At 44.1% G+C, this 14,073-nt stretch overlaps 1 protein-coding gene across 6 annotated transcripts in view; it reads left to right on the plus strand.

Annotated features, from left to right (window-relative positions):
• F8 (coagulation factor VIII) overlaps positions 1–14,073 on the plus strand; it is an 82,077-nt gene that overhangs the window by 33,402 nt on the left and 34,602 nt on the right. For all 6 annotated transcript variants that reach the window (XM_083484588.1, XM_083484589.1, XM_083484587.1 and 3 more), the window contains 7 exons: positions 1,976–2,188; positions 5,656–5,727; positions 8,431–8,523; positions 9,844–10,065; positions 10,700–10,970; positions 11,972–12,146; positions 13,728–13,821. In XM_083484588.1, the coding sequence (XP_083340714.1) occupies positions 1,976–2,188; positions 5,656–5,727; positions 8,431–8,523; positions 9,844–10,065; positions 10,700–10,970; positions 11,972–12,146; positions 13,728–13,821 (1,140 nt within the window). The remainder of the gene's footprint in view (positions 1–1,975; positions 2,189–5,655; positions 5,728–8,430; positions 8,524–9,843; positions 10,066–10,699; positions 10,971–11,971; positions 12,147–13,727; positions 13,822–14,073) is intronic.

A 14,073-nucleotide genomic window follows, 5' to 3' on the forward strand; every position in this document is an offset into this window, starting at 1 on the left:
GGCCCATAGGACGCACCTAGTTTTTTTTTGGGGGGGGAATAAAGGGGGAAAAAATAATTCCCCCCCCAGGTGCGCTGCGCTAATCCCGAAGCTTGGGGCGTGCGGAGCTCAGTGCGCCCCAAGCTTCTGGGTCCCGGCAAGGTCTCCGCTAGCCATGGGAGAGCCACACGGCTCTCCCAGGGCCAGCGGACCGCTGTGCTAATCCCGAAGCTTGGGGCGTGCGGAGCCCAGCGCGCCCCAAGCTTCTGGGTGCCGGCAAGCAGTCCGCTAGCCCTGGGAGTGCTGCGCGACTTTGCGCGGCTCTCCCAGGGCTAGCGGAGCGCTGCGCTAATCCCGAAGCTTGGGGTGTGCGGAGCTCAGCGCGCCCCAAGCTTCTGGGTGCCGGCAAGGTCTCCGCTAGCCGTGGGAGAGCCGCGGGGCTCTCCTAAGGCTAGCGGAGCCCTGCACTAATCCTGAAGCTTGGGGCGTGCGGAGCTCAGCGCGCCCCAAGCTTCTGGGTGCCAGCAAGCAGTCCGCTAGCCCTGGGAGAGCTGTGCGGCTCTGCCAGGGCTAGCGGAGCGCTGCGCTAATCCCGAAGCTTGGGGCATGCGGAGCTCAGCGCACCCCAAGCTTCTGGGTGCTGGCAAGCTCTCCGCTAGCCCTGGGAGAGCTGTGCGGCTCTGCCAGGGCTAGCGGAGCGCTGCACTAATCCCGAAGCTTGGGGCGTGCGGAGCTCAGCGCGCCCCAAGCTTCTGGGTGCCAGCAAGCAGTCCGCTAGCCCTGGGAGAGCTGGGTCTCCCACAGCTAGCGGATAGCTTCCTGAAGCCTGGAGAGCGAGAGGGGTCGGTGCACACCGACCTCCCTCGCTCTCCAGGCTTCAGCGAAAGCCTGCATTCACCCCATAGGACGCACACACATTTCCCCTTCAATTTGGAGGGGGAAAAGTGCGTCCTATAGGGCGAAAAATATGGTATTGCAGTTGCAATCAGTGTTGTGGCAGGCACTCCAGTATTTGAAGAGTGACAGACTCCAGGGGGTTCCAGTACTTATCCAAGCTTTGTTTTCCTTGGTCATTAGAGACTGTGATGTCCTTAGGATAGCTGGTTATATTTATGCATCTATACATCCTGAGCATAGGATGGAGGAGCTCACAGCTTAGATACTCCAACAGATCTTGCTCTCCCATTAGTTTTCCAGGTGGATAACCAAAGCCATAACTTTGCATTCAGCACAGAGAGCAAGCCAAGTCTCTCTGTCTTCCAGAGCGGATGAAATAAAGACTAGCTCTTGGGCTGTTGTCCTCCTGCCTACAATATGACATGGCCAGGTGAAAGGGGCAACCCTCTCCTAGAAGAGGCCACCCAGTTGTCTCTGTGGCATCCCAAACCAATCCTGTAACAGAATTGGAAGTAGGATTGGATATAATTGCCCCAGTACCATAATGAGCACAAATCATCATGAATACACAATACAAAGGACGTCTGGACAATCCCTAAGTCATGTTCAGATCCAGTGTGCTGACTCCTGTAGTGTGAAAATTAGACCTCAGTAAAAGGCTGTCATAAATAGGGAAGGGGGATAAATTCAGTTCAGTTCATATGTTAAAGCGAACCTACCTAATTCACGCTATACACGAACTGAAACAAAGAAGCCCTCTGAAATTCACTCTTCACCAAATTTTGCAATGCAGTTTTCCACCCAAGTAATGCATACACCAAAGTGTGCTTTAACATGTCAGTGAAATATTTTTTTAAAAAAGTATTATAATATGGGAAATTGCTTTGCAAAAATAAGTACACTAGGCAAAATCACATGCACATATGTGTATATTGCAGGGGGGAGAATCACGATAAAGTGCTGATGATGGGGGAATGTAAACTTAAGATTGGAAAAATGAGAAACCAAAATTAAAAGATTCACCCATTCCTACCCTTAAAGGAAAGGATTGGCTCCAGCAACTGTAATGTTAACTGAAAGGTTGCTTATGTGTTTTCAGGGGCAGGTTATGATGATGCAAGCAGCAGGCCAGAGAAAGAAGATGATGCTGTGGAGCCTGGCCAGACTCAGACTTACGTGTGGGATATCTTAAAAGAGCAAGGTCCAACCGGGTCTGACCCACAGTGTTTGACTTATGCCTACTCCTCTCGTGTGGACAGTGTCAAGGACATCAACTCTGGCTTGATTGGGGCCCTGCTGGTTTGTCAGCCAGGTAAGACCAGGAGATGGAAGAGACCTTCCCATTTGTATCACTTTTTCTGAAATACTTGCAGACATTTCACAGGCGTTTATTCAACACATTTCTATAGCACTTAATTATTCACATTTCTAAGTAGCATGCATAAAAACAACTTACAGAAAATGGGAGAATCAAACACTAAATATGTATAATAAACCAAACACTTCCTTAAAATGCTTGCTGGAACAAAAATGTCTTAGTCGTGTGCCTAAAGTTCAACCAGAAAGGTGTCTGTCTAATCTCAGGTGGGAGGGAGTTCCACAGGCTTGGGCCACTACACTGAGTGCACGGCTTCTAGTAGCTACAAGCTGTGCATCTGAGCCATTGAGGACCACACCAGCTGAGACTCCCCAAAATATCTCAGTGATCAGGTCAGGATATAAGGGATCAGATATCTTGGACTCATGTTGTAAAGGGCCTTATTAGCCCTTGTCTCTGCAGCCTTTACAACACTCCTAAAACATAGGCCAATATTATTATCTATATTGTTCAGAATTAGGTACAGGGCAACGAAGCTGAGAAATAGTGGCTTGCTTCATGCCAACCAATAAGTTCGTGGCTGGGATGAGATTAGTACCCAACATTGTCCAACTCATTGCTCCATGTGCTAAACAAATGTGCTATCTGGAAGACGGGAAGGAGCGGGAGGGAGAAGAAAATATCTGAGACAATGGAGAGAGTTAAAGCAACATTTCAAGAGTCCTGTTTTGTTCCATTCTGGAAGCTACTCATTTCCTATAACACAAGGAAGGGAATTATTTTTATTGGCCCGTTGTGAGTAGAACATGGGAGCTCTTGGGAGGTGCCAGCAGTGGAAGTTTCTGAAGTGCAAATGCTTTTCAGGATAACCAACCTTTGCCAAACCACTTCTAAAACTATACTACAAATGTATGTTTTTGACCAGTGCAGGCATTATGGCTTCAGTACCAAGCCAGTTGCTGTTGTTTTTTTTAAAAAAAAACAACAACTCACACCCCAGTACTTTGCTTAAACTCCAGCCAGTTGAAGAGTTCTGTTGACTAGCAGCCAGCTGCAGTTCTATTTAGCTCATGAACAGGACTTGTAAACAGGGGCGTTTGTACGGTATTTAGCAGGGGTGTTTGAGGGGGAGGCTCAGGTATACATACGACCAAGAGACATGGACAGCAAGGGATGTCCTTCCAACACCAGTGCCATGCTTTTCTTCCTGCCTGAGAATGTGCAAAACTACACCTGCAGCAAGTACCTTGCTGAAAGAGACACTATGGTAATTTGAGGCCCACCTAGCCACCTATCCTTTGAGCTACTGGGAAAGATGAGGAATTTATTGACAGAGCAGAGTGTACTGTCCTGGAACAGCAGTGGAGGAAGATTGAAGATTGCAGGAGACAAACCCCTGGAGGAACATGACACACAGAAGCAGGACTGTCAGGAGCCATGCTGTGTCAGTGGAGCTGAAAAATGGATTCCATTCCCCTACTTCTGACACCAATTCTGGGCCAAAGGAGCAAGGACAGCAGTTGCAGACCTCAGACCAAAGTGGCTTTGGAAGGTACAATATACAGAACAATCCTTGCCACTCCCAAGAGGAAGTGGTGGTAGGTGACTCCCTACAGAGGAGTCTGCAGCAGTGTGCAGAGGAAACAGGATGTCCCAGGAAGTGTGCTGTCTTCCAGGTGCAAAGATTCACAATGTGACAGAGAAGTTGCCAAGTCTTATAAAGCCAACTGACCACAACCACTTCCTTCTGATTCATGGGGCTACAAACAATAGTGCCACACACAGCCTTTGATGTACAGCAAGGGATTATGAGACTCTGGGAAGGAAGCTGACGAGCCTTGGAGCACAGGTGGTTTTCTCATCACTCCTTCCTGTTGAAGGTTGTGGCACAGGAAGAGAGAGGAAAATGCTGGAAGTAATCGCTGGCATCACAGGTGTTGTTAGGAAATGTTTGGCTTCTTGGACCATGGTCTCTGCTTCCTTGAAGAAGGGCTTCTGGCTAGAGATAGGTTGCACCTCAGAGTGGTTGGCAAGAATGTGTTTGTTAAGAGTCTCGCAAACCTGATCAGATATTTAAACTAAATCCTGAGGGCAGGGGGAGAAAATACAGGGGAGCACATATTATGTGGGATAATAGCTTCATTGATGCACAGGAAACTGAGATGATGCTCCAGAATTCTGCTAAAGGGCAGGAAACTACAAGAAGGAAGCAGCTGCAGGGAATGGCTAATGATTTCAGTTGTCTCTGTACTAATGTGCAGAGTATGTGAAACAAGCAAGACGATAATATAGGAAGGCAAATATGACCTAATAGGCTTTACTGATGGCTAGTGGGATGAGGCTCATGACTGGAATGTAGAAATTAAGGGGTATAAAGGAATAGACAAAACAAGAAGGGAGGAGCAGTAAAGCATGTGTACACTTGTGAAGAAATCCATGAGAAGGAAGTACAAGATGGATGGGAGTTTCTTAAAGGTGAACCATTGAAGGCACAAATGCAGACAATTCCAACAAGTAAGAAAAGTTAGAGGTATCTAAAGAAAGCAGTGTGGCTGCGTAAGGAGCTTACAGATGAACTGATATTTAAGAAGGGCATTTATAAAAAATGGAAGAAATGGGAAATCATGAAGGAAGAGTATACACAAGTAGAAGGGAAACAGTTGCAGGGGAAAGGTTAGGCGGGTCACAATTTAGAAGGATATTGAAAATGTGGAATGTGTATAGAGGAGGGCTACCAAAATGATTAAGGGTCTGGAAACCAAGCCTTATCAGGAATGGTTATGGGAGTTTGGTATGTTCAGCCTGGAAAAGAGGAGACCAAGAAGAGATATGATAGCAATATTCAAATATCAAAAGCTGTCACATGAAGATGTTTTCTCATACTTCAGAGGGTAGAACCCAAACCAACAGCTTCAAATTACAAGAAAGGAGATTCCAACACCAGGAAGAACTTTTTGAGGGTAAGAACTGTTTGACAGTGAAATGGACTCTCTCGGAAAGTGGACTCTCCTTCCTTGGAGGTTTTTAAGCAGAGGTTGGATGGCCATCTGTCATGGATGCTTTAGTTGAGTTCATGTATTGCAGGAATTAGATGACCCTAAGGGTCCCCTCTAACTACAATTCCATGATTCTATAACTCAAAAGCTGGATCACCCTTTGTTGATATTTTGGTCAATCATAATAAAAGATTTTTTCAAAATTAAAGTTCTAGTTTTGGCTTTGCTTGCTAGCATTACCCACCTCTTCTTCTGCTGAGCTTATTTTGTGGGTTTCTTGCTGCAAAAGGGAGGCATGGAGAGGTTTGGCAAAGAGCACCCCGGAGATTATACGTATAATTGTCCCTGCTGTGATGTAAGTGGTGGCTCTTTATCTCTGCCCAGCCCTGCTGTATTATAGGACTGGGTACTGGAGGTTTTCTTTTTCTTTTTTAATGATTCCATTTTCAAAAATCTTGTATGCAGGGACCCTGATGAGCGAAGGAATTCAAAGCATAGTGCAAGAATTTGTGCTACTCTTTGCAGTGTTTGATGAAGGTAAGAATGGTGTGGGGAGGAAGGGGAGAAGAGGGTAGAATATTTGTCTTGCATGTGGAAGATTCCAGGTTGAATCCCTGGCATCTCCAGGTGGGGCTGGGAGAGACCCCCCTCTCTTTAACCTTGGAGAGCTGCTGCCACTCAGTGTAAAAAATACTGAGCTAGAAGGACCCTGAGTGAGTGTGAGGCAGCTTCCCATGTTCCATCTTTTGTATGTTTTTCTACATCCCTGCAGGGAGGAAAAACCTTCTGTAGCTAATAGCAATTTCCTTTCTCTTGCTAAGGATGATGCTAAAACTGGTGGTGACCCTGGACACAGCTTCAGATAAACGTATTTCAAGAGCTATGTTATGGACTAGGTTGGGTCTGGGCCACATAAGCTAATAACACAATAAATTGGTGTGTCTTCAGGGTGCCAAAAAGGCTCCTTAAGAGTTTCAAGGACTGGCCAAGTGATTTGCCACTGAGATGTTATCATGCTTCAGCATGTGATAGCAATAAGGTAGAATAGTCCTAAGGCAATAGAGTAGACTATCATTTCAGATTATTGGTTGGTGGGTGTTAACACTTTTTATTGCAGCAACACTGTAAAATAATCTCAAGTAGAAAATTAGCCCACCAGGAAGTTGACTACCTTTCTTCCTGATGCATTACTTTGTTTTTTGATTGCAAGAAACTTGGTCCTCAGGAGAACCATAACCAATATAATCCCTTATCTGGTAGACTAGATTGGTATAGTCCAGTCTGCCAGATGAATATTTCACCTATCTAATTCTGCTGCATGTGTTAGATCAGGTCTGATCCAGAGTGATATTGCCTTAGACTAAGGTTGAGGAAAGCTCAGGACATTGTCAGACTCTAACGCCCCTCAGCCCTAGCCAACATGGCCAGCAGTCAGGGTTGATGGGAACTGGAGTCTAGCAACATATTGAAGACCATGGGTTCTGCATCATTTCCATAGCCCTTTTATAATATTGATGAGAAGCTGCACAGGTTGGACTGGGGCATCTCAAAGCAATCCTAAGAGTCAGCCAGACTTCGAAGGGCCAGTTACGAAACAGGAATTACCGTATTTTTCGCTCTATAACACGCACCAGACCATAACACGCACATAGTTTTTAGAGGAGGAAAACAAGAAAAAAATATTCTAAACGAAATAGTGGATATATGATTTTTGTGGTTCATGCTGTGGCCACAGACATGTGATCTGACAGTGAGTTTGGAGTAGCCCAATGCAAAAATCCTGAGGATCCATGTGGATCCATGCTTTGTAACCACAGAGGAGGGAAGGAAAGGGAACCATGGATCCTCTGCTCACAACTGCAGCAGATCTCCCCTGCCACCCGCAGGCATTCGCTCCATAACACGCACAGATATTTCCCCTTACTTTCTAGGAGGAAAAAAGTGAGTGTTATGGTGCAAAAAATACGGTAATTCAATTATGGCAGGAGAATGAGTAAAAGAGTATAGGAAAAAATAAACTTTATTTGTTTATAGTCTCAGGATTTACCCCCATTTTTAAGTGAAAATCCTATGCCTGTCCTCAAAAGTAAGCTTCATTAGTCATTGGAACTTACTCCCAGGTCAGTATGTACAAGACTGCTGACTTATTTTGCTGGGCTTTATTCAACTAAGTTTTACTCAGAGTAGACCAACTGAAATTACTGAACCTAACTTTGGCCTGTTCTTTACTTTCAGTGGGTCTACCATTCCCACTGTGAGTAAAACTTTGTTGAATACCACCCACAAAACATTTTATGACACTCTTCAATAAATTTCCAGGGTAGAAGTTTACACACACACACACACACACACACACACTAATTAAAAGCGAACAACAGCTAAATAGATAAAAAAGAAGAAAGTAGGCATTTTAAAAATCCATAAAATTCAACAGAACTGATAAAGCAAGACCTACAGCCAGCTTTCCTGGTAAGCAACCCAAGCAAATGAAAATGCTCCACCTGAAAATGACACCAGAGTTGCTGCCAAGTGAGTGAGCCTGTTACTTTTTATTGGCATGACATTGAGATTATGGGTTAATAGCTTGGGCATAGCCCAAAAAGTATTGAAATACATTAAAAACACTCAGTTAACTAAGTTTCTGTCCCCCCACAGCAGACTCCTCCCCTCAAACAAAAGCCTGCCCCCGTAGTGTCCTCTTTTAGGGGGGAATTTTACCTGTGATCTCTCCAAAAAAGCTAAACAACTTTTTGTTCCCCTCCTAACAAAAATCTTGGCTACACCCATGGTTAGTAGGATCCAGAAAAAGGCAGACAAAACGATTAAAGGGTTGGAGGAACTCTCCTGTGAGAAAATGCCTTTGTGGTTTTAGTATAGCAGGGGAAAGGCAAAAAAGAGGAGGCACAGTAGAGGTATGTAAAATAATGCACAGTGTGGAAAAAGTGGATTGGGAGATGTTTGTCTTCATGTGTTATAACATTAGAACTAATGGACATCCAACAAAGGACTTATCCACACTTACCTTTTGCCTCACTCTTTTCTGGCACAGGTCCATGTTTTAAAACTCCATGTCCAAGCACGCTTTTTTTTGCCATGTTTGTTGTTCTTTTTTCAATAATGACTTGCAAGTTCTTTCACAGCAGCTGCCTCTGCCTATTCTGTATATATGAAGCAGAAATTCTTATGGATCTTGAGAAGAGTCATGCAATCTTCCTCTGTCTTTCAAATGTCTCCCATCAGGCAAAAGCTGGTACTCTGAATCCAACACCTTAGGAAATGCTTTGTCCCCTGAGCCGCACACTATCAATGGATTCATGAATCTCTCCCAGCCTGGTAAGTGCCACCTATATCTTTCCCCTCAAGAAAAAAAGAAGTGAATGATTGAATGATTGACAGAAGGTGATGGTGGTGAATGTAAACACCACGAGTGAAGCTGACAGAAGCACAATGGAAAAGCAGAGGGATGTTTTAAATTTCTATATTCTATATAGCTTCTATATTCTCAGGAGCCACTTTGTATGGTGGCCTAGGAGGGGCATTTTTCAGGGTTGGTCCAAGCTGTTTTGTGAGTTGAAGTAGAACACCAAACAGCACCCCACTTTACTAGACAGATATTCCCTTTTGCCAGCCAAGTCTTACTTTACCATCCTGACACCAATTTCTGCCTTCAGCTAAGGTCATATTCCACACCAGACATTTAAAGCACTGTTATACCACTTCAGCAGGAGCTACAGTTTCTTCATGGCCGTTGAAGTGGTATAATTAATAGTGCTTTAAAGGTCTGGTGTGGAGATGACCTGGCTAAATTCTGTGGCTTGAAGCACTCTGTTTCACCATGCTGTACAGAAGGACTAGCCCTAGTATTTTTGCCACTGTTAGAAGCTGGAGTTAGAACAGGCATAGGCAAACTTGCCTCTCCAGATGTTTTGGGACTACAACTTCCATCATCCCTGACCACTGGTCCTGTTAGTTAGGGATGAGGGGAGTTGTAGTCCCAAAACATCTGGAGGGCCGAGTTTGCCTATGCCTGAGTTAGAATATATAATTCACAGATCTGTATGTTGCTGTTTCATAGCTATGGGGAGAAACATGCATTGCTATTAAAGGGTTTCTAGGCTGTGGAGTGACTCCATTGACCAAGGTTAGTCACTGGTTTCTCCTCCTTGTCTGGAAGGACTATAAAGGGCAATAACAATAGCAACTGCTCTTTTGACTCCTGGCTCAAGATTCTTGGCTGCAACTCCTGGCTCCAGATTCCTCCCTCTGCTTCTTTGTCCTGACCCCAAGTCCCTGTTTGATAGCATCAAAACCAATTCATTCTTGAGTGATCAGGCTTCATAAACAAAGCTAGTGCTTCCAGCAGTAAGAGATTCACCATAGACTCTAACATGGTATTTAACGTAAGTATGTACAGATGAGATACATCCAAAATGATTTTAAAAAATAAATAAATTCAACATTAAAGCATGGAACATTTTTGTTTCTATAAAGTGGAAGACACTTTTTCTTTACCCTACAAGTGAAGTTTGGCTTGGCTGCCAGGGGCAAAATAAAATCTTCAGTGCCAGATTCAGCCTGTGGTAGCACCCATTGGGATGTCTTGAGCATCACTGAACAGTTTCCTCACTTGTATATTTTCCATATCTCTTGTAGATTTCAAGGTGTGCCAGAACAGACTGGTCTACTGGTATGTCATTAGTTTGGGCACCAAACCTGAAGTCCACTCCATTTTCTTTGAGGGCCACACTTTCCTTGTGAGACACCATCGGCATACTACTCTGGACCTCTCCCCAGCTACTTTTCTCACTGCTGAGACAATGCCCACGACCATCGGCATATTTCAGATGTTCTGCCAGATCCCATCACACCAGCAAGGTAAAAGCTATAGGAAAGAGGAGGTGCTAATGAAGGATCAGAAATGGAAAACCAATGGGTGAACCTCTCCTCCCTCCTTTATTGAAAAATGGTATTTGAGTTGATATGAGATGCGTAGTAACAGGCTAGGATACAGAGAGGTTCCACTAGCTTCTGCACCCTGCCTTCTATTGGGGCTCCAGCGTACTGTTAGTTGCTTAATTTAAAACTGTATAGGGCAGAAATGGGAGACCCTGTGGCCCTCCAGATGCTGATAGACTACAGATGCCATCAGCCTCATGAATTTGTGAGTTGCTTAATTTTAAATTGTGTAAGGCAGAGTTGAGGAACCTGTGACCCTCAATATGTTGGTGAGCTACAACCCTCACCAGCTGCAGCCAGAATGGCCAGTATCTAAGGATGATAGGAGTTGCAGCTCACCAACATACTAAGGATCAAAGATTCTGAGAACAACAGCATTATTTGTGCAGGGAATGTTGTCTGTAGAGGAGGAGTCAGACGTCAACAGATTTCCCACCTGAAATGTGAAGGGGTGCAGGCCAGACACAGGTTAACCACCTTAGTGGGCTCTAAGCCCAAGGAAGACAAAGTAGGCACATAGGAAATAACACCTATTTCTGACCTTTACTTCCAGCTGGCATGGAAATCTTAGTTACGGTAGAAGTCTGCCCAAACCTACCCATGAAGAAGATGAGGGTGGCGGAAGGGGACTACGTGGACGAAGAGGACTACTTTGAATACAGTGAGGCCGATATGGAAAGCACGGTGATCCAAATGGATGATTCTCCACCCAGGATTACAGGCCGTTCCCGTGCCAAGAGGCAGCCTATGACCTGGAAACATTATATAGCAGCAGAAGAGGTTGTTTGGGACTATGCTTCAGATAACTCCACTTATTTATCCAGGTAACAGGGTCAGCTGTGTTTCTGTAAGCATAGGGTCTAAGTTTGTGGCAGGCTGCAGCAGAATCTGGCACAGTAATATTATCATTATCATTGTTGTTCAGTTTCTATCCCTCCCTCCCTGCCTCCCTCCTTCCTGATGGAGCCCAAGGTGGCAAACACATCAATACTAGTTACAGATAGGTAGCCGTGTTGGTCTGCCATAGTCAAAATAAAAAAATTCCTTCCAGTAGCACCTTAAAGACCAACTAAGTTAGTTCTTGGTATGAGCTTTCGTGTATCTGAAGAAGTGTGCATGCACACGAAAGCTCATACCAAGAACTAACTTAGTTGGTCTTTAAGGTGCTACTGGAAGGAATTTTTTTACATCAATACTAAAAATACATTTTAAAAAGCATTCTAAAAATACTTTAAAACATTCTCAAAACAAGTGATCTTTCAGTCTTGAAATACCTGGGTAGACAGGATTGTTTTAGAATTCCACCTGTAGGTCACCAGGGAGGGCTTTCCACAATCTGGGATCCACCACTGGAAAGGTACTGTTCATAGGTCAGTGCCAGCCAGCCAGCCCCCAGTGATGGTGGTGGTAGTAGTAGTTATTTAATTTAGGAATTGCCTTTTACAAATATGTCTTAAGGCAATTTACAGTCATATCATAAAAGCAGCTGTAGTTTTCTAAGCAGTACAAAACAAACACCTAAGACAGGAAATGTAGTCACAGAGAAGTTGATGGTTGGATAGTGGGTCAAGCTAGGCAAGACAATTTGTGTTCCTGCTCAACAACTTGCTACTCAGCCTACATTGACAGGTATCCCACAATGATGACCGCTGACAGTGACACTGCCAATACTCCAGGGCCTCTTCCCTGAAGTCTGTGATGAGATGAATACTTATCTGGCTAGGTGCACGTCTCAGGTGCCTGAGATGTGATGGCCAAAGCATGATAGCCCTCTCCAGATCTAACATCAGCTCATCCCAGAATGTTTCTCCCTTCTCTTCTGCAGTGCTTACGCCAAGCAGTTTCTGGAACAAGGTCCTCAGAGGATTGGCTCGAAGTATAAGAAAGTCGTGTTTGTGGAGTACGAGGATGCGAATTTCAAGAGGCGGAAGGCATCGAAACCAGACCACATGGGGATTCTAGGGCCGGTCCTTAAAGGAGAAACTGGTGATGAGTTTATGGTAAGAGATGAGAAAGGTCAGAGCTACCCCTTTGTGATCATCAGTATACCACCCCACGCTCTTTGTCTCTTTTTCTCTCACCCCCCTTCTTTCTCAGTCATTCACCCACACACACATCCACACCCTTCTCCTGCCCCCATACCATCCTAAGTCCTAACTATGACTTAGGTGATTGTCAGTGAGTTGCAGCAAGTCTTACGCTCACACACTTTCCTTCTGTTTTCCTCTTCCTTTATCTGTGAGGGGAGTGAAAGTTTTTACTTTTCCTTTAGACCAAACCACAGTTTCATGTTACAATTCTGTTCTGTGTAAGAACTATGTAAGAACTTTTAGAAATTTAAAAACGTATAGGGCAGAAATGGGAGACCCTGTGGCCCTATGGCCTAAAGGAAAAGTAAGGTTTGCGTAAGTAACCTGTCAACTTTGGCTAACAAAACACAGTTCCCTGAGTTCACATGTGATGTGGAACTGTGGCTTGTTTTCTAATGTGAAAACAACAGCTTTCACTCTCCTCATCTTACATATGAAGCAAGGAGATGAGTAGGAGTACACAAGCCTGAGGCTTGCTGCAGCTTCTTCACAATCACCTAAACCAAGTTTTAAATGGTCATCTGAATGAACTCATATGGTCTAGACTCTAAAGCATTATTTTAAAACAGTGCTGCTGAAGACAATTCTACCCTGAGGTTTCAAGGCTTAACTATTTATATACCTATTCTGTCTTGGGAAACTGTTTGAGGGTTGTAGCTCAGTATTCATTTTCCTTCTTGAATCTTTTGCTAATTGTAAATTGTAACTGCCCTATTTGTTTCATATTTCTACTAATCATGTTCTCAATCTGAGATTCAGGTAGGTAGCAGTGTTGTTTGACACAGTCGAAATAAATAAAAAACTTTTAAAAAATTGTCCAGTAGCACCTTAGAGACCAACTAAGTTTGTTCTGGGTAGAAGCTTTCGTGTGCATGCACACTTCTTCAGATACACTGAAAGAGAAGTCACCAGACCCTTATATATAGTGGGAGGGTGGGATGCGGTTTTTCTCAGATCAGCGGCACAGCAATGGGCACATGCATGGCCCCACAGTATGCCAACATCTTCATGGCAGATTTGGAACAATGCTTCCTAAACTCCTACCCTTTCAAACCTCTCTTGTACTTGCTATACATTGATGATATTTTTATTATCTGGACACATGGTCAGCAGACCCTGGACACCTTCCACCAGACATTCAGTGACTTTCACCCCACCATCAACCTAACAATGAACCAATCTATGCAAGAAATACATTTTCTGAACACTACTATAAAAATACAGGATGGTCACAAAGACACGAAAGCTTATACCCAGAACAAATGTAGTTGGTCTTAACCTGAGATGTAACCTAGGATTCTCAGGGAAGATTCGGGGCTCGTTGACACAACCATTTCAACAGTCTGTGGTAGTTTTCACAGAAATTGGCAGAGGCTGAATTGATTTGTGTCAAACAGTGTACAGGCTCTGATAAAATATATTGATACACCTGACATTTGGGCTCCAGCAGGGCTGCAAATCCTGGTTAAAATGTGAAAACTGTCATTTCAGATTATGTTCAAGAATCTAGCCAGCCGGCCGTACAACATTTACCCCCATGGCATCACCAATGTCACTTCCTTTTACCCCATGAGAAGCAGCAAAAGTAAGACTCGTTCAGCAGATGGGAGTAGATTTCTTAGAGTGGGCTGGGTATGGTCATGCATACTGTCATTTTTTTTCTTTTTAATCAAACTATTGTGGAAAGTACTGTGCCATACAGCACCAGGAAAAACCGAAATTATTTGTTCTCTATGAGCATACACACATTAAAATAACCATGCATATATTTGCATATTTGTCAATTATTTATCCTGCTTCAGCTAATCATGGGGGTGGGGAGCAATCTTGAACAATT

This window comes from Podarcis liolepis (assembly GCF_965112155.1).
Source record: "Podarcis liolepis genome assembly, chromosome: Z".
In the NCBI taxonomy this organism is placed as follows: Eukaryota; Metazoa; Chordata; class Lepidosauria; order Squamata; family Lacertidae; genus Podarcis; species Podarcis liolepis.